General features: G+C 44.9%; 1 protein-coding gene across 1 annotated transcript in view; it reads left to right on the top strand.

The window, feature by feature from the left end:
* Window positions 1-20,178, top strand: part of ABCC11 (ATP binding cassette subfamily C member 11) — a 67,679-nt gene that overhangs the window by 15,222 nt on the left and 32,279 nt on the right. The window contains exons 5-13 of the mRNA XM_004744123.3: window positions 3,573-3,720; window positions 4,414-4,647; window positions 8,373-8,546; window positions 9,391-9,538; window positions 9,724-9,872; window positions 11,088-11,195; window positions 14,825-15,085; window positions 16,525-16,596; window positions 18,950-19,074. Of these exons, the coding sequence (XP_004744180.1) occupies window positions 3,573-3,720; window positions 4,414-4,647; window positions 8,373-8,546; window positions 9,391-9,538; window positions 9,724-9,872; window positions 11,088-11,195; window positions 14,825-15,085; window positions 16,525-16,596; window positions 18,950-19,074 (1,419 nt within the window). The remainder of the gene's footprint in view (window positions 1-3,572; window positions 3,721-4,413; window positions 4,648-8,372; window positions 8,547-9,390; window positions 9,539-9,723; window positions 9,873-11,087; window positions 11,196-14,824; window positions 15,086-16,524; window positions 16,597-18,949; window positions 19,075-20,178) is intronic.

Raw genomic sequence — 20,178 nt, 5'->3', positions numbered from 1 at the left:
GTGACTCATCATTAAATTTGGGGTTAAGGGACTAGTCTCCTAATCCCTAAGTCATCACTAACTGGTTGTGTGATTGAGTTTTCTGTACCACGTACCTCACAAGGTAATAGGAGGATTAAGTGGGGGGAGGGGAATGAATAAGTGATTTTTAAATGTTTTGTATTCATGTTCCTACCACTAGCTACTTCATGAGAGACGCCCCAGGTAGAGAATGGCATTTTCCAAAGAGTTCCAGAAAATGGTCGTCCCCTAAGAACTTCCCTAAAAAGCGCATTCCTTGGTCAAGGGAGTTTGTGAAACGTGGCACACTATTGCCAGATCTCAGAGAGTAGTTTACCAAGTAAATTAGTGTACTGAGGGTACTGAGAAAACAAAGCTGGTTCAACTTTGACCTGTTGCTTCTCAGAATTGTTCAGTAAAAGAGAAAAATTAGTTTTCAGGGAACACCTGCCTCTTACATCGTGCCAGATACTGGTCAGAATTTCATTGCTTACCAGCTCTGATGTCGGGCAAGTCACTTCCCCTAACAGAGACTTTTCGTCCTTGTGCATAAAATAAGGGAGCATAAAATTGACCTCTTGGTCTTTCATAGGATTGTTGGAAGAGTCAAAAGAGATGAGGAATTCAGTTTAAACCACCTGGAAACATACCCAGTGCATCTTAGGCAACCGATTAGATGTTTGGTTGCTCTTTAACCATTATGAACACAAGGTTCCTCAACTTGTGTCTATTCGCTTCTAGTGCACTGATTCTGCTGTTTTTATTCTGTAACTCACCATGTCTGTCTACCAATACTTTATCATCATGTCACTTTGGGGTGTTTATTTGAAAAACCAGTGACCCATGCATTCACACCTTTAGAGGGGCTTCTTTGTCTGCGTTCCTCACTGAACAAGCAGAGTTCTGGGGTGCGGCTTGCCTAGCCCTTCTGAAGAACTGCTTTGACTGCCTTGAGCATTTGCTGACAAGCTGCCAGCCGTCACTATCACCACCATGGTGGTCAGCCCAGTGGCGGAATCACCATTATTACCGCCATCATCTTCAGTATCACTTTCATAATTCTCCATAGTTTTCATCGTTCTATAGTGGCAGAGCATCACCTCCTTTGACCGTCACAAGTAAGCAGGGCAGATGTTACTTTCCCCACTTTATACATGAATGATCTGAGGACTAAGAGAAGTAAAATGATGTTCTTAGAGTCACATAGCTAATGAAGGGAGGAGGTGAGGTTCTGAATCTGGTAATCATGGCCAGAAATTGATACGGTTGCTAGGAAAGCTGAGGGCAGGCTATGGCACACTTGGATTTGTTTAGTCAAACTCTTTTAGTTTGTTTTACTTTCCTTTAATTTGTTTAGTCAAGACTTTTTTACTCTAGTGCTTTCTGTCTCTGTGGATTGGGTTACATATGGAGGTAGGGCTGGAACAAGGAGGGGTGGCCCCACAGATTGGCCTGAGTAAAATTGTTCACAAGCAATAAAGTCCTCTAACACATATGGGTGACATGGGGACATTTTTGCTTTATTGATCTAGGGCCCAAACACCCCTTTCCCCACAAGTTGTCTAGCCCACGCTAATGGACATGGGATGGAACTGTTGTTTTAGAACTCAGGAAGGAAGAAGCAGCCTGGAGGGTCTGACGGCAGGTGAAGGAATGTATGACAGGAACATTCTCACGGTGTTCCTTTCTGCCTTTAGGCTGGGTATGAGTGTCCATGGCTGCAAGGCTGAGGAGTAGAAAGGGCTAGAACTGCCTGCCTTGAGAGACTTGGTGGCAGAAGATAAGAACCGGAAGCTGATAGAGCCGCTTGAGAACTGCATAAGCAGGGCTGCCCTCAAGCCCTGAGAGCAAAGGGTGGCCCACCATGCTCCTCCTCTGTGAGGAGTAGAAGCTTTAGGGAGACCTGGAGTCCCTTGGCATAGTCCTTGATGTTCCCATCAAGGGCAGTGGTAATCGCTTTTCAGAGAGTAGTACCAAACAGGGTGGAGCAGGAGGCAGGAAGTAAAAGGGCGGAGGCCAGCATAGTGACTGCAGCGGACAGACTGGATCATGGATGGAGGAGGGAAGCATCCAGGGCCAGATGAAGACTCTGGAAGCCAGAAGCACTACAGTGATTATTTTCCAGCTCCCTGCTCCGGCATCAAACACAATATAAAATAAAAAAAGAAGGATAAGCGAGTCAACGAGAGTCTTAATTTCTGTTAAGGTAACTTCTTGGATGTTTTTTTGGAAATATTGTTTTTCATTCTTTTTCCTCAAAAAAATGTTTTTGGTGTTCCCGTTTCACTGATAATATCAACAGCCTAGGCTTCATTAACTCAGATTGCCAAAATAAGGGCACACTTTTAATTAGGTGATCCAACATTGGGGCATCCTTTGAAATAAATGGAGGCACTTTTTGGAGGTCAGAGTTCTGTGTTTTATAAATTTTAGTTTGTATAAAACAAAAGAGAGACACTATTTAAAGTCCTAGGTCATTTCCTCAATTAACTGTTTTTCAGGGTAACAAAATTGTTGATGAGGGAAAGTTATCTTTTTAATTTTTTTAAAGTAGTTTTTTTAAAAAATAGCCCCAGTACAGGGCTTGAACTCATGGCCCTGGGGTCAAGACCTGAGCTGAGGTTAAAAGTTGGATGCTTAACTGATTGAGCCACCCAGGTGCCCCCGAAGGTTTTTGTTTTTGTTTTTTTTTTAATAGAAAAATTCAAATTATTAAATACAGAAGAAATGTTAGAATTAGAAATCCCATTTTGCCAGCCCTAATAGAAGTGGCAATGGTCATCAATGATGGGGAATGAATGGCAGTGAATGAGTCAAGCTGATACTCCTTAACCCACTGACACCCTGAACATTGCTAATAATAGGACACCAGACACTGTGTCTTCCGCTATTATGCAAAAGAAGTACACTACATCACCTATTATGTATTTTTGTCAGCTGACCTGAATTCTGAATTTCACTACACCCCTGGATCTAGCTAGAAGTTTAATAGAAAATACAGGGCACAGAAGGATATGGCTATGTTAGACAATAGGATAGAGATGCAATCAGTCAAATCCAGAATGTGAGAAGTTCTTGGAATAAGTGACCCAGTTTCTTCAACAAACAAATGGCATAAAATACAGAGAAGGGGAAGCTGTTACAGGTTAAAATGGCATACAAGAAGCCTATTAGATTTGTCGTTTAAACGCAATGTGTGGACCTCATTTGGATCTTGATTTGGGTGAACTAACTATAAAAACGTGTTTTTGACATATTAGAGAAATTCAAACACAGACTGGATATTAAATGTCATCACGGAGTTTTTATTAAATATGCAATTAATACTTTATGTTAATATATGTCAATTGTTATTAATAGCTAGTGAATTAATTAATTGAGGTTATTAATTAATTAATTAATTGAAGTTATTAAATATTAGTGAATAACTATTGTAAGTCACTGTAGTTTTTTTTAAAAGGCCTTATCTGGAAAAGATACATACTGAAGCATTTGTAGATGAAATATGTCTGGGATTTACTTGAATTCTCTGTGCAAAGAGATTTCACTGGTTGAATTCTCCTCTTTTGAAGGCTTTGCCTCCTTTGGGAAGAAGAAGTCTCGAGACATGGGATTGAGAAAGCTTCAGTGCTTCGAGTGATGATGAAATTTCAAAGAACAAGGGCTCTTTTCAGTGTATTTCTGGGCTGCCTCTTCTCTGCCTCGGGTGTGGTAGGGCCAGTAAGTGGCTGGCTTTGTGAGGTTTGTGGGGCTCCAAGCTTTAGAGATTGGCACGTTCAAGTCCATGCGTGGAGTTGGGACTTGTTTTTCTCTAAGCTGCCACTCAGAAAATGAAGACATTTTGGAGGTAGTAGACCTAGCAGCCGTTAGGAGTATGAGTTTTGCAGCGATTGCTTGGGTTCAGACCTTGGCCACTGAATTGCTGAATGACTTTGGGCAATGTGTTTGCCTTAGCTTCTTTGAGGAACCCCATGACACACCTAGTGGTAGACCTCATAAAAACATTCATGTATAAAATGAAGAGCATGACATTACCTGCCTCTCAGCATGAATTTAAATGAGATGAATATATAAAACACCTAGAACATATCCTGACTAGGTACAAGCTGGCTGTTTTGAGAAGTGACTGAGAAACTCTGGGAATGCAGGTGGCAGGGAATAGTGGTCTCTTCCATGTACTATGGTTGAGATGAATCAACTTGATCTCCTGTCCTCCAGGTCCTCAGCCAAGTTTCTGATTGCAGAGAATAAGTCTTAGTGTCCCAGCTGGGGTCACATGCTCACCAGTTGGCCTGCAGAGGGTAGGGCACTTTGACCATGCAACCTAGACTGCATGCAGTGGGACAAGTACAAGTCTCTCCAGAAGAAAACTGGAGTACTGACTGAGTAATCCAAACTCTTGCTTCCTTCTAGATGCTGATTATACCAAAGATCCTGGAATATTCTGAAGCACCATCAGGAAATATTGCCTATGGAGTGGGACTCTGCCTTGCCCTCTTTTTCACGGAATGTCTGAAGTCTCTGAGTCTGTGCTCATGCTGGGTCTTAAACCAGCGCACAGGCATCAGGTTTCGCTCTGCTGTTTCCTCCTTTGCTTTTGAGAAGCTAATGCAATTTAAGTCTCTAACACACATCACCACTGGAGAGGTAAGTGCCTGGGACTATATTGGAGGCCATACTTGCCTAGCTTTTCTCCAGACATCCGTGCCCTGGGGGCTGAAGGAGGGAGGAAAGGGAGTTAGGAGAGTTAGGAATAATTCCTACGATGAGTGTGGATAATCATCAACAGTTGCCTCTGAGGACATAATAACAGGTCAGCAGTAACCAAGGGAGATGCCACTTGCATTCAGAGGCTTTGGACAAGATTCATTCATTCATTCACCACATAGTTACTGAGGCCTACCTTGGACCAGACCCTGTGCTGGGCCCTAGGGATATAGCAGTGAACGGAAAGACACAAACCGTAGAAGTGCCTCAGAAAGTGCATCCCCTCAGCCAGCCTGGGGAGGAGGGTATGGATGGATGAGCAAACAGGATAGCTCAGGGAAACCAAGGGAATAGCAATTGTAAATCACCTCTCTGAGTGTTAATTTTTATCTGCAAAGGAGGAGTACTTAGAGCTGCCTGGTTAATTGTTATTGGTATCAGTTCCCTTCTCTTGCCCCTCCTATGATGTAACACAAACGTACTAATGTTGACAGAGATTGGAAAAAGATGCTCCGACTTATGACGCAGGGGTGTGGGAGTATTAGAATTTTATATATTTAATTTCATATTCCCTATTTTTCTCTTGCTTACCAGTTGCCTTGAGGAGCATAGATTACTTTACAATTAAAACAGGCATTTGAGTTTTTGGAAAACGCAGCACTGCTTTGATTCCATATCCTCAAGCCAGAGCCTTTGTGGTCTGTCATCAGCAACTGTCCAACTCCCCTCTTCCCGTCTCCCCTCTTCCAACACTAGGTTGGCTTCTTCCTTTCAACCAGGCTAGGCTAACCTTCAGTCCTCAAACGCACCAGGCATACCACCTCCTGGCAATGTTGCTCATATCACCCCCAACCGCTGTCCTTTTATAATACCATTCATCTTTCATGGATGACCTCTCCTTCATGACAATATTGCTAAACCCAACCATCCACTCCCAGTCCCCATCAAGCACCAATCCGGCTGCCCCACTAAGATGAGCCCCCTTCAAAGACACAAACCCTTTCAGATTCACCACTGTATCCCTCCAAATGCCAACATTTGAATTACACAGGGCAGATGTCCAAAAAAAAATCTGCCAGATTACCCACTGCCATTGAGTGGATGCTTTCTCTGAACTCGATTCGTAGCCAACATAAGGTATTTGTTATCATGGTTACCATTAATCTTCGTAATTTTATTAGTCCTGTAACCTAAGGCAACTTGTTCAGTCTCTCTGAAGCTGCAGAATAATATCAGCCTTAAAGGATTGTTATTAATGAGTTAGTACATATAATGCATATAGAAAGGGGACAGAGGTTCAGAAGTGTTAAATTGCATTGCTGACTTCTCTCAGGCCTTGAGCAGGGGGGCTCCCTGTCTTCCTGCATTTGACAGATGTTGAGATCTGTGGCAGCCATTCGCCCTGTTTACCTTAGGAGAGTCATCATAGCAATTATTAACTTCCATGAAGCCAAACATCATCCCCAAGGTTTTACCTTGTTAGCTCAGTCAGTCCTCTGACAACCCTTTTATGCGGTGGTCTCTATTATTGTTCCCATGGTCACAGAGGTAGAAACTGAGGAAGGAAGGAGTAGGAACCGTATATACAATGTCATGTGATTGGTAAGCAGCAGAGCCTGGCTGCACTTACCTGCCTTGCCAAGGAGACTTTCCACACTGAGGTCTCTCCTGGTTCCTTTTCTCTGTGCCTCTGTCCTGAGCACCTGCTGTGTGCAAGGTCGATTTCCCCCAAATATGCTCATGAACGTAAGACAAGATGGTCCACCTGGAAGTGGGGATGGAAGGAGCTGGTCACATGAGGAGTCCTAGGGGACTGCTTCCATAAATTTTATTTTAAAATTAATTTCTAAAACACCTTCATATGTTCTCCTTGCAAACAAAATAAAGTGGACTAGAAGACTCCCTAGACCCCATCACTTCCCTAATGCCTGGAGGTGACCACCATTATCAATACGGCTTGTGTCCTTCTATGCTTTTTAAAGTGTGTTTAGGTACACATGCAAGTTACCCATGGAAAATGTATTGTATCTTGTGCCTGTGTTTTTACATAAATGATACTACATTTTACAGTGTTCTGCCATTTTGTTTTACTAATAGAAAATGTATGATATAATTTTTGGGGTGAGTTTTTACATCAAGGATGCTACATTGTTTGGGCTCTTTTGAAGATTTTCTTTCCTCCTCATTATGTCTTAGCCTTCCATCTTAACACATGCAGATCTTTCTTATTCCTTTTCAAGGATGCTTACTTATAATTGTAGCATTTCCTTCCTCCCCATTTTTATTGAGATATAATTGGTGTATAATGTATTAGTCCTGGGTTTTATACAAGGTAATGATTTAATGGGTTGCAAAACAATCACTACCATAAATTTAGTTACCATTCATCACCTTACATAGTTATAATTTTTTGACTGCAATGAGAACTTTTAAGATCTGCTGTCTTAGCAACTTATATACCATACAATAGTAGCTATGGTCACCATAATTATTTATCTTACAAATGTTTTTACCTTTTGACCACCTTTATCCATTTCCCCACCCACCCACCTTAGAGCATTTTCATGGCTAAATTGAGTGTTTTATGTGCATTATCTCATCAGTTGTCACATCAGTGGTATGGAGTAGGTGGTATTATTATTATTCCCATTTTACTGATAAGGCAACTGAGGCACAAAGAGACTGAGTATGTGTCTTTGGTCCTATAGCTACTACATGACAGGTCTGGGACATGATCTCTGACAGGTTGTTCCAGGATTCAATATTACCTAATACTCTTGGAGTGGATGCTTTAATCTTTCCCCACCAGTGGACACTCAGAATGTTTCCAGGGTTTTGCTGCTAATAAGCACAGCTGTAGTAAATGTCTTTGTCTTCCTCTTGCATGTGTGGATGTTTCTCAACAGAGAAACGAAATAGCCAAGTCTTGGGGCTTGTGCAATTATTAACTTTTAAAGATACTGTCCAGTTCCATTCCAAAGTGGCTGTACCAAGCTAGCTCCCTTATACACTTCAAATTTTTGTGAAGGTTCAGCTTGGGGTGCATCCTAGGAATTGGAAGGAGATTGGTTTAAAGTGAAAAGGAAAACCACTTCTAAAGGCATTCAGATTGGTCATTCTAAAAGACATTCATGATCTGGGTCCTTAAATATTTCTTGATTTGCAACGTCAGCTTTTATGTAACATGGAACCGGGCAGTGAGGGAGCAGAAAAGTGAACTGAAGAGTCCATAGCAAAATAGAAAAGGGAGGATAAAAAGACTTAGTTCCTGCCTAAATAAATCCAGCCATTATTATTAGGAGAAATAGAATGAATAGAATAGAATAAAAAAGAAGACTAGAAGTAACTCTCTGGGGAATCTGGATATGAGAAGAAGTAGCAATAATATAGTAAAATACAACTTTTACTGAGCACAGTCTATGTGCAGATACCTTATTGACATCCTCACCATAGAAAGTGGGTATAATTATTCCAGCGAAGAAGCTGAGGCTCAGAGTGGCATAGGAATGGGCCCAGGGTCACACAGAGAGTAGAGGAGAGCTGTGAACTGGGTGTTTTTGTCTCTACCACCATGCCTCCCAGCCTTTCCTGTCCCCTGCCCATGTAGGCCCTTCTAGGTACCCGAAGAGGTGAAACCTGTGCCCACAGGCTTTGCTGTCTTACAGGCTATCAGCTTCTTTGCCAGCGATGTAAACTGCCTCTTCGAAGGGGTGTACTATGGCCCCCTGATCTGGCTCATCTCTTCATTGCTGATCGCCTGCACTGTCACCTCCTACCTCACCCTTGGACCCACTGTGCTCTCCGCCACTCTGTTCTATCTCCTGATTTTACCAGTGGAGGTAATTTTTTTTGTTTGTTTGTTTTGTTTTTGGTCTTCCATGTGATGTTGGATGTTCCTCAGAACTCCCTGGGCTCTGGAATCTGGGGTACTTCTGAATGGAAGTATTGATCCCTGTTGACTGTTCATGCCATTGTGGTTAAGTTTCAGCTTCCATTTCTGCCTAAATGTTCGCTGGCCACAGTATTGCCCAAAGAAATAAGAGGTGTTATGATATGTGAAAGTCCATCTCAATAGATTTCTGTGAGGGATTACCTGCCTCACACACTAGATGTCCTCTATGTATGGTTTTTATTCCTTCTTTTCTACCCAGAATGTGGTGAACGTAATAGCCCAGATAGCATTTAACGTTCGGCTGAGCACAGTAAAAAGGGAGAAGGCCAGCAAATTTGTTGACAAAGATTCAGGTGAAATAAACCTGGGCAAAACAGGAAGTGACTCGTGGGTTATGTGTGCTCTGAATTATTGAAATCAAGTGTTTTTCTCCCTCCGCACAGGTATTCTGATCAGGTGATCGTAACTATTGGCGGGTTAGGGTTCCCAAGGGCAGAGGAGTCATATTTCTGTTTAGTTAGCCACAACCTGGCTTGGGACACAGGAGAAAAACACCCCCAGGATATGTGAGACAGGTGCTTTAAGGCACGATGGAGTGGTTTCCGTTGGAAAGCCTTCAGCAGGACCCTAGAATTTAGAGTCACAGGGGCTTCCAACTGGGCAGGATTAAATCCAGGTGGTCAACCCATATCTGCGTTTTACCTTTGGACATACTCCCAGTTGTCATAGTTACGCCTGGGTGAACCCTCCTGCCCTTGTCAAAAGAAGCACTTGCTGCATCCTGACCACAGGTGTTCCTGATTCAAAAGATTATTAAGATACACAATCACATCTCTGAGATCAGCGACCAGCGTATCCGTGTGACCAGTGAAGTTCTCACCTGCATTAAGCTGATTAAAATGTATGCATGGGAGAAACCATTTGAAAAAATAATTAAAGGTACAGAAAATCTCATTTTCTTGCTCAGAGCCTTGGGATGCCATGGTGGGTCAAGCCTCTCCCTTTTTGGGGAGTTCTTTCATGCTCTGGAAGTTCGGTGCTCTTTGGAGGATGGTCTTAGGGTTAATTTCAGTGCCTTTGTCTTTTTTTTTTTTTTTTTTGTACCTTTGCTTTTCATCTCTCAGCCCTCAGAAGGCAGGAAAAGAAACTGCTGGAGAAGTCTGGGATCATCCAGAGCCTGACCACGGCCTGCTTGTTTATAGCCCCTACAGTGGCCACAACATTGACGTTCCTTATCCACACATGTTTACAACGGAAACTCACAATCTCAGCGGTAAGTGCTTGGGGTGCTTCGTTTCCCCCCATATTGATAAGGAGTTTTTCTTTTATATCTTTCCCTAGACTATGTTCCTTCAAAGATCTAAAGGTTTTGCATGTGGACAGCAGATGCTGATTTTGATTTTCCAGACTTTTAGGATGCTCGAACTTTCTTCCGTCTTAAACTGTCTGAAAAACTGATATCCCTTGCATAGCAACCATGGGAGGGAGGGATGACAAAGTCACCCCAGAGGAGTTGAAATGAGTAGTTAAAACCCTGATGATTCTGACACATGCCTGGGGGTTGAGAATATTAAATTAAGGAGTTTCTTTGAACCCAAAATAGGGCTCTGAAAATACACCTTAAATAAAAAGCTAGAACTTCTTCTGCCTTCTCTCTGTGGTCTGACTCTGGCCCAGAAAAGCAGCAGCTGCCTTTTAGGGGTAGAATCCCAGTTCTCTGAGGAGAAAAATCAGGGGGTTGCTTTGGGAGAGCTTGGAATCCAGGTGGGGCTTGGGGTCCGAAAGCAAGAGGGAGAAGCATTTGAGAATCTGCCGCCAAGGGTTTGTTTGTGTTCCAGACAGCAAACACCTTGACTTGGCCCAGGCAGGCATGCACCAGAGAGGCCCCCTGAAGGCTTGAGGGTGGGCACAGGGGCTTTTATAGGATAAAGTCTCAGCAGGAGTTTAGGGTCACCCTGTACTCACACAGTGAAGGATGAAGGGAGTGGAGGTGGGGCATGGATTGGAAAGTCCCCCGAGGTACTTCAGGTCACATTCTGAGATCCTGAGAGAAGTTGTCTGCTTTGTCAGGGCAAGTCTCCAGGAGAAGAGTGAGGCATGGATTAGCCTTGAAGTGCAGGGACATTTGGAATATTAGAAACGAGTATCTAAGGCAAGGAAGGCTGAGTAGGATCGTAATGGCAGTAACAGTATCAAGCTCCACTGACAGTAGACAAGCTCTCTTACACTTTATTCCTGTACCCACGGATGATTTTGACCCTATTCCAACGGGAAAGCGCAGCTCGTTAGGAGAGGGGACCTGGCCAAAGTCGCAGAGTCACCGGGGAGCCAGGCCTAGAGACACAGAGACCTTAAGAGGAGTGCTCCTTCCCTGCTCTTTCCAGTCTCCTCAAAATACCGGCTCTGTCCCTCCCATGGCAGGGGAGCCTCGGGGGGTGGAGAGAGAACAGAGATGCGCCCCTCACCACCTCCTCCCCTCCTTGCCCAGGCTTTCACTACGGTGGCCACCTTGATTCCCATGCGGCTGTCCGTGTTCTTTGTGCCCTTTGCAGTAAAAGGCCTCACGAATTCCAAGTCCGCGGCAGAGAGGTTTAAGGTAAGTTAGTGGTTGGAGGACTGTTTGCGTGGCTCTCTGTTTGGGTGTTCGCTTGCCTGCAGTCATCGTAATGTTCCTCCTGAATGTGACCCTAGGCTAAGCCAGACGCCAACCTCCACGGAGAGGGGTCAGCCAGCTCAGGGACCTCTTGCACCCAGGCTGCGATGGGGGCTGGGAACACAGAGGAATCGGGCCCTGGGGCGGTCTTAGGACAGTCCATACAAACCAGGTCTCAGACAGGAGGTCTGCAGGGTTACCCTGATGGTTTTGCTTTTTTAAAAAAATCGTATTTGTTGCTTGCATTTAAAAACCTGGAAATTCTATATAAAAATCAGATTTCTGGATTTTCTCTGAATAATCAAAAGATCTGGGAACATCGGACCCACATTTCCCCATGGCCACAAACACCTGGAGTTGAGGTGATAGTTGTCCTACTTAGATGAGGCAGTGGGATAAAGTTTCCTGCTGCCTCCCCTGTGCCCTACTGTATACCCTACAGCCCCCACTGTGCCCTACTTGACACTGGGGTTGTTTCACCAACCATTTATCCTCTTAGTAATGGTCTACTTCACTTTTTTCCATGGCTGGTCTTGCTCCTAAAGCAACTGAGTTTAAAAACCCTTATCTAGGGGTGCCTGGGTGGCTCAGTGGGTTAAAGCCTCTGCCTTTGGCTCAGGTCATGATCCCAGAGTCCTGGGATCGAGCCCCACGTGGGGCTCTCTGCTCAGCAAGGAGCCTGCTTCCCCCCGCCCCCTGTCTCTGTATGGACTGTCCTAAGACCTCCCCAGAAGCCCTGAAGCTCCCCCCCCCAACCTGCCTCTCTGCCTACTTGTGATCTCTGTCTGTCAAATAAATAAATAAATAAAACCTCTAAAAAATAAAAAATCTTATCTAAACCAATTTACAAAGTCATCTCACTTAATGCATGTAGTTCCCAACTTATTCACTCTCTCATTTATTCAAAAAATATTTGTTGAGGGGCACATGGGTGACTCAGTCAGTTGAGTGTCTGCCTTTGGCTTGGGTCATGACCCCCAAGTGCTGGGATCAAGCCCTCCTTGGGCTTCCTGCTTGGTGCGGAGCCTCCTTCTCCTTCTTCCTCTGCTCCTCACCCCACTCCTGCTCGTTCTCCCTCTTGCCCTCTCTCTAATAAATAAATAAAATCCTTTAAAAAAAAAAAAAGTATTTATTGGATACCCACAGCCTGCCAAGTACTGAGACAGAACATACTACTGTGAGCCTGACCAATGGGATCCCTGCTCTCAGGAACTTACAACCTGGTATTAGAAACAGGAAACTAGCAAGTGAATTAACGGTCAAAGAAGATAACATCAGATCACATGGAGAGCTATGATGTCAGTAAAACAGTGTAATTTTCTAGAGAGTATGTGGGGAAGGGCTGGGACAAATCTGGGTGTGCTGGACCCAGAAGGCCCCTCTGCTAAGGTGATTTTCGATCTGAGTGATGATAACTAGGAAGTGCAAAAGCCCTGAGGCTGGAATGAACTTGGCTTGTTTGAGGAAGGATAAGACAGTCCATTACTTATGAAGAGCCCCAGTAGCTCCCCAGACTTCTCCACTGCTGAGCAGGGCTGAGCAGGGCTCCCTGCTGCCTTCTCTCTGGCCGCTGGTATACTAGGCTCTCCCATCCTCCCCTCTGTGCCTGTTTTCATTTGCAGGGTGGGCAGAGTTGAGGAAGCTACGGTTTGAACTCCGAAGGGTGGGTAGGGATGTTTGCTGAAGAAATGCCTGGAGAGATAGCTCAGAGGTCAGAGAGCTTTTGGCTAGGGATGGTGTCATTATGGTGGTGGAGAAGGGAGCAGGAATGGTAATGGTGAGAGCAAAGGACTTGAACCTGGGGTTGTCTCCAGGGGCTGGTGCAGTATAGGGTGGCCCCTTGGATGGACACTAGCTGTCTCATCAGGGTATCTTCAAATCCTTGTGTTTCAGCCACTGAAGTTTTCTATCTGGTCCTATAGACATTTGACCTTGAGACCCGTAGGCTAGAAGGGGGAGGAATGATCCCCTCTCCCTCCTTTGTACCCCTTGGTGCTATAACCCAGCTCCCAAATGCCTTTGGCTTTTGAACTCTGGCCTCCCAGTTTCCAAGGGCACAGAAAGGAGAGCCCTGAGCCCTGAGGGAGGACCCCTCCTTGTAAGCAACCACAGGTAGGAGGTGAGCTGGCTTCTGGAGCTGTGGACCTACTCACTGGGGTTCTAGAGAACGCACCCAGGTGGGCACTCTCAGCAGGGGTCTCCAGGCCATTTTTCTTTCCTTTTCTTTTCTTTAAGATTTTATTTATTAGACACAGAGACGGAGCGCAAGAAGGGAGAGCAGGAGGCAGAGGGAGAGGGAGAAGCAGGCCCCCCAGAGAGCAGGGAGCCCGACGTGGGGCTCAATCCCAGGACCCCAGATCATGACCTAAGCCAAAGGCAGATGCTTAAAGGACCGCTGCCTAGATGCCCCCGGACCATTTTTCTTTTGGGCTGTTTGCTACAAACAAGTGAAAAGCACTGAATGGTGTAAACATTAGAGTTTGAGAATACATTTGAGGGTTTGGGGGTAAAAGGACCTCCTGTTTTTCTTCCTTTTAAGCCCATTTATCAGCATTTGTTAATATCCAGATGTGTGCTTGTCATACTGACTCATTAAGCCAGTGTATCACTCAAAATTTAACTAATAAAATTAAGATATATGTGGTAATAATTTAAGCAAAGGAATGAGAGCCATCAGTGGTTACCCAGTGGTTATGTCATTAAAAATAACTAAACAAGTAAGTGCCCAGCTAACTAAACAAAATAAAGGGACTCCTGCAATTCCCAATGATGACTGTATGCCTTGACTCAAATGTTACAATTAACCTAATCAAACATACCTCTGATGCTCAATTTAAAAAAAGAGATCACCTTTTTAATTTTGAAAATAGCCTTTTATCTTTGCAAAATCCTGTGCACTCATTGTAGAAGGTTCAGATTGTGCCAAAAGTTACAGAGAATAAAAATCGCTCAACATCCACTATCTAGAGATAAAGCCATTGTCCAAAATGTCAAGACGTATCTTTCTATATCTTTTTCTTAGCAAATCTGCAGGGAGAGACGTGTGCCTATGATTTAAGTGCAGTGAGATCATACTTCCCAGCTGCCTCTTTTAATGCTTGCCCTCATGTATGTTTCCCAGTCAGGAAGATGGAGACACAGAGAGGAGTGACCAGCTCCTGGTCACACTTTGAAATGTATGGCCCCAAACAATTTCCCGCCAAAAGGGCAGGATATTCTTTTTTAATTTGAATATTTTTGAATATTTACTTTGAATATTTAAGAATGAAATTTAATTAGAAAAGTGACACGTCTGTCTGACACGTCTTGTCACCCATGTAAAACCAAACAGAAAAGAACAGAGCAGGCAGTAGGCAGATATCGAAGAGTGGCCCCATGATCCAAATCTTGGAAAACCCTGATTCAGAATTCCCACCAGCAGAACCTGGCTCCCTCTGAACTAGTGGTGATTCTTCAGACTTCTACTGTTTATTAGGAGTTTATAAACCAGACCTATAGGCAGGCCAGTGAAACGGGCAGACATTCTTATTAGACTGCAGAACTGAATTCCTCCTTTCTTTTTGTCTGTACAGAAATTTTTCTTACAGGAGAGACCTGTTTTGTACGTCCAGGCATTGAAAGATCCCAGCAAAGCAGTGGTTTTGGAGGACGCCACCTTGTCATGGCGACAGACCTGCCCGGGGATTGTAAATGGAGCTATGGAGATGGAGAAGAACGGGCATACTCCCGAGGGGATGACCAGTGCGCAGCCAGCTCCAGGAGCCCTCGGGCCAGAGGACACAAAGGACAGCCTAGCCCCAAAGTTGCACAAATTAAACCTAGTGGTGTCAAAGGTAGCCTTATCCAGGCCACACAGGAAGGCTGGCTGCCAGACTTTCGGGGCCCGAGGCTTGAGCTTCCTGGCACTCTACTGTTTCCTTGGCTAAAAACTGCATCTCTAAATACCTCTTTTAAATACAAATTGTTCACAGAGGGCAAGCACAGGAAACCTTTCATTCTTAGGTGGAAATGAACTGATATCCAGAATTTTTATTAATTAATTAATTAATTAATTAATTGTAATAACAAGACCCAGAATAGAAAGCTATATGCTGGGAGAGAAGGGGAAGGAGACTAACATTGACTAAGGTGCTAGTATATGCCAATTTGGTTGTTCTGTGAACTCACCTCATCTGACTTCTTCTCTGACTAACATTTGCAAGGGCAAGCTTCCCTTCTTGTTTAAATTTCACCTCTGCACTTTCAAGTCAAATTTGGTTGCATTCCCTCCCATCAACGCAGTCCGTTGGTGACACTCATCAGCTCTCTCCTAAATCCACTATCATGCTATTCCAGCTCCTCTAGGACCCTCCTCATCAGCCCCTCTGATTCCACTTTTGCCCTCTTACTATTTTTACCATGCAGTGGACAGACGGCTCTTTCTAAACCATAAACCAATTCAAGTCACTCTCCTGCTTAAACCCCTTCAGTGACCTCCTGCTGCACTTAAGATATAGCCCAGGTATCCCTTGATCATCCTGCCCATAGCTCTCATCTCTTCTCCCCGTTAGTCCCCCCCACACCAGCTACACTAGCTTTCCCATAGCACTTTGGCAGTCAACCTGGTGCCTGTCTCATGACCTTTGTCCCTGCTGCTCCCACAGCCTGGAACGACCAGATCTTTCTGTGTCTGTCTCCTTCCTGTCATTCGGATCTCAGTTGCAGTGACAACTGCTTTAAGAAGACCTTGCTGGCCAGCCCATCTATACTTGCTCTGGTTCATAACAGCCAATTTGTTTTACTCAAATCATTTATTATCATCTGATATTGTTTATATATTTTGTGGCTTATTTCATGGTTCATGGCTCCACACGAGAATGTAGCATGAGAGTTCTTCTCTTCACTACTTGGTACGTGGGAGAAACTCTAACAGTCTTTGAGGGAGCAGTGAATGAATAAATGAGGGAAAGTAGGCATGAATTCTGTGAGGCTGGCTTCACTGTCCCCATTTTACACATGAAGAAACTGAGGCACAGAGAGGCTAAGTGACGTGCCTAGGATCATAGAGTAGAATAGGTGCAGATCTGAAATTTGGGTTTCTTGCCCGAAAGGATCTTCTATCCATGAATTTCTCTCTATGATCTCCATGCAACTTCCTTCCTTGGAGGTTGTGGCATTGAGCTTTTGGTTGTCTGAGGGGCTTTGGGGTCGGGTGTGCAACCACAGACCCTCCCTGGGTGAGTGGGAGAGTTTGTGCTGTTCCAACGCCACTCTGTCCTCCTTGGCTTTGCAGGGGACCACCTTAGGGGTCTGTGGCAATACCGGGAGTGGCAAGAGCAGCCTGCTGTCAGCCATCCTGGGGGAGGTAAGTGACTTGTGACCACATGTATATGCACTCATGGGCGGTCCAAGGATTCCCAAGCTTGAGTTCCCCCAGTCAGTCACACCATTGCTTTCTTCCTCAATGGGGTCTGATCCAATACACCTTTTATAAATTGAGAGCAGTTAGGTACGCACTGAGGGGGAGGTGTGCTATAAATACACCTCCTTCTCACCCTCCAGCCAGGAAGGCTACCCCCAAGATCCGCTGGGGGTCTGCCCTCACCTGTTTTCTGTGCTCTCCCCACCCTCTTTGTAATCAACCAGCTAACAGGGTGATGATACAGCATGTTTCAATGTTTAATATGATGATAAAAGTCATCTCATGAAGCCCATCTCAGAATGGGACATGGGTCCCTTGTGAGACAGCATCAAGAGTGCAATGTGGAGGGAGAAAGGAGGAGGAAGAAGGAAGGATGGGGGAGAGGAGACCCTCCCGTGTGGGATGGGACAGTCTTACGCTCCAACCATAGAATTTACGTGTCTGCTGGGTGCCCTTGCCTATGAGATCCGAACTGTCCAATTCCACGTCAGTGGATGTTCTTGAGGTCTGCTTAGTCTGCACCTAAGCAGACATGTGGCTCAGCCCACTCTCTCCAGTTTCTAGGAAACTCAACCTGTTTCCCCTAAACAATTGAGGTCATATTGCACAACTCTCACTGTACCATACCTTAAAACAGCTGCAACACCTGGGTTGAATTTATGGCCACCTCCCCAAGGGGGTTCTCACCAGCACTTACCCCCTTAGCCCCAGGCTTCCCCAGTCCTGGACTGCTCTCTCTGCCCCCTCCTTTCTTTGCCCATCATTCCTCTGCCTATGCTGTTCAGAGAACAACAAGTTTTTTCCATTACCCAGCTCCTTCCTCAGCTCTTTCTCCCAAATAGTATAGCCAAACTCATCATCTCCTTAGAATGTGGTCATATTGTCCATAGAACTTTTTCCAGACAGCTCAATTCTTCATGCTCTGCATGTGGTGGCCGTGCACAATTTCTTGGCAATGGGGAAGACAAGGTTCTACTTTTAAGAAACAGTAAACATAGCCCTGTGCTAAGAGCTCTGTGCTTAGCCCTGTGCTAAGAGCATCCCATTTCCCCCTTCAACCTGAAAACAACCACATGAGGAAAGCACAGCCATTATGGCTAGTTTATGGGTGAGCAGATGAGGTTCCGAGAAGTGACTTGCCCGAGGTCACAGAGCAGGTGAGGTGGGAACCAGGGTTGAAACCTGGATCCACATGGTGTCAGAGATTCATTTTTCCCCACAGCAACACTCCCTGGGTAGCCTCCCTCCAAGTCCACCTTTCCATGCAGCTAGTGGTTCCTAAGTTTCTTCTTGAAATAAACCAGTAACTATCCATCCAATAAAGGAAAAACAAAAAGATGTCATTTTAAGTTTTGTTCTTATTAATTAAAGCCTGGCTCCAAATCAGAAGTAAGAAGCATAGAATCATAAGGAGGAAGGGGCACGGTATGGTGATATCTGATGCTGGGGTGGTAGGGATGGGGCTTATGGCCTTTTTTTTTTTTTTAATTGTGTTTTTAAATTTATCAAACAGAAAGGCAGGAAGACATAAAAGACCCATATACCCATCTCCAGATTCAACAGTTGATAGCATTGGCATTTTTGCCACATCTACATAGAAACACATTTTGTAGAACTATTTTTTTTAAAGATTTTTAATTTATTTACTTGAAAGAGAGAGAGAGGGAGAACACACAGAGAGAGGGAGAAGCAGACTCCCTGCTGAGCAGGGAGCCTCATGTGGGGCTCAATCCCAGGACCCTGAGATCATGACCTGACCCGAAGGCAGACATTTAACCAACTGAGCCATCCGTGCCCTTGTAGAACTATTTTAAATTACAGAAATTATGAGAGTTTCCCACTTATTACTTCATCATGGTGTCCCCCAAATAAGAATATTTCCCCATCTGTGCACAATGACATTGGCAATAATTCTGTTGATATTCACAGAAGGTCAGAGATGACCTGGAACCTTCTGTCTCACTGTGAAAAGCATGGAGGCACCACTTGCTAGAGACTGGGACTGGGGAAATAAGCGAAAAAAAAAAAAAAGTATGAGGTGTCCTCAGTGCAGACCTTGGATTCGAGTCACAGCAGGACCTGGCCTGGCTTAGCTCTAGCTGAATTCCCTATGTTCCCTGGACTTTCCCTCAGACTCACTGGTGGGTCTGGGAGAACCATATGAAAAGTCCCATTTACATAGGAGAGCCCCAGGATCCTGGCAGGAGTGGCACCCTAGGCCCTGCAGCTGCTGAGCCAAGCAGGGTCTACCCCTGTTCCTCTGCCTGTTCCTAAGGCTAGACTCACTCTGCTGCAGATGCACTTGCTGGAGGGCTCGGTGGGGATGCACGGAAGCCTGGCTTATGTCCCCCAGCAGGCCTGGATCATTGGAGGTAGCGTCAGGGAGAACATCCTCATGGGAGGCCAGTATGACAAGGCCTGGTAAGTTTCTGGGAGGGTCCAAGAAGGACACAGGTGCATGGGGCTGGTTATGGGAGGGATCCCCCCGCTGCTAATAGTAATTTGACATCTGCTGATACTTGCTGTGAACTCACTTATATGCATTAATACATTTTATCCTCACTGTGAAAGAAAGATTATTATCATACCATTTTCTAGATGAGTCAGCTGAGGCCCCAAGAGGTTAAATAACTTGCCTAAAGTCACAAAGCTTGGAGGATATTCGTGAAACACAATCTGAACCCAGTCATTGTCAGGAACATCATGCTTAGCTGTTATATGAGTCAAAATAACTCTCCCCCTTTAAAAAACATTTAAACTTCGTTTGTATTCATTCATTCTCCACCTCCAAGTCAAAAGGTAAAACAAATGGGGTGATGAAGTCATGTGATGTAGAAGAAAACATTTTGGATTCATGGTCTGGTGGGCCACCCACCACCATCCTTGCCCTTCATGGCCTCTCCCACCCAGAGTCTGGGGCTAACCTGCTAGAGACACGCCCTTGAATGTCAGGAGCCAAGTCTGTTCAGCGGAGGATGTACAAAAGCTGCCCCGAATGCTTACCATTGTGCTTCCAACTCTGGTGGACCCTGGCCTCCTTTGACTGTTTGCTTGATGGTGCAATCTGCTCCCAGTAGCAACTCGGAGGGGCATGTGTTTGTATGACGTCTCCAGCTGGCTGTCCTCTGGGCTGCGCAGCGTTGGGTCCAACACCAGCTCATGAGCTCCCCCATCCTGCCTGCTTCTCTTCCAAAGTTGTCCAACTTGGTTTAATGGCATCACTGAACTGTGTATTGCAGTGAGCCCAATGCCTTGTGTCCTCTGATACTTCACAACAGATTGGTCACCCACCTTGGACAACTCTGTCTCCTAAAGAGGTCTTGTCTTTTTCTCTTCTTCTTCATTTCCACTGCCAGTTCTTGCCCGTGATCTCTTTGCTTGGACTGTTCCCACTGCCCCTGCCCTTGGCTCCCTGTCTCTGGTCTTCTCTTTCTCTGTTCCATCTTGGGTCCCACCTCCAGGGTAGTCATCCCAAAACATAGCTCTCACCTTGTCATTGCTCTACTTTCAGAAGGATACAACTCA

This window comes from Mustela putorius, unplaced genomic scaffold (genome assembly GCF_011764305.1).
Source record: "Mustela putorius furo isolate JIRA1106 unplaced genomic scaffold, ASM1176430v1.1 tig00000174_pilon_pilon_pilon, whole genome shotgun sequence".
In the NCBI taxonomy this organism is placed as follows: domain Eukaryota; kingdom Metazoa; phylum Chordata; class Mammalia; order Carnivora; family Mustelidae; genus Mustela; species Mustela putorius.
This window is presented reverse-complemented; position numbering and strand designations above follow the sequence as displayed.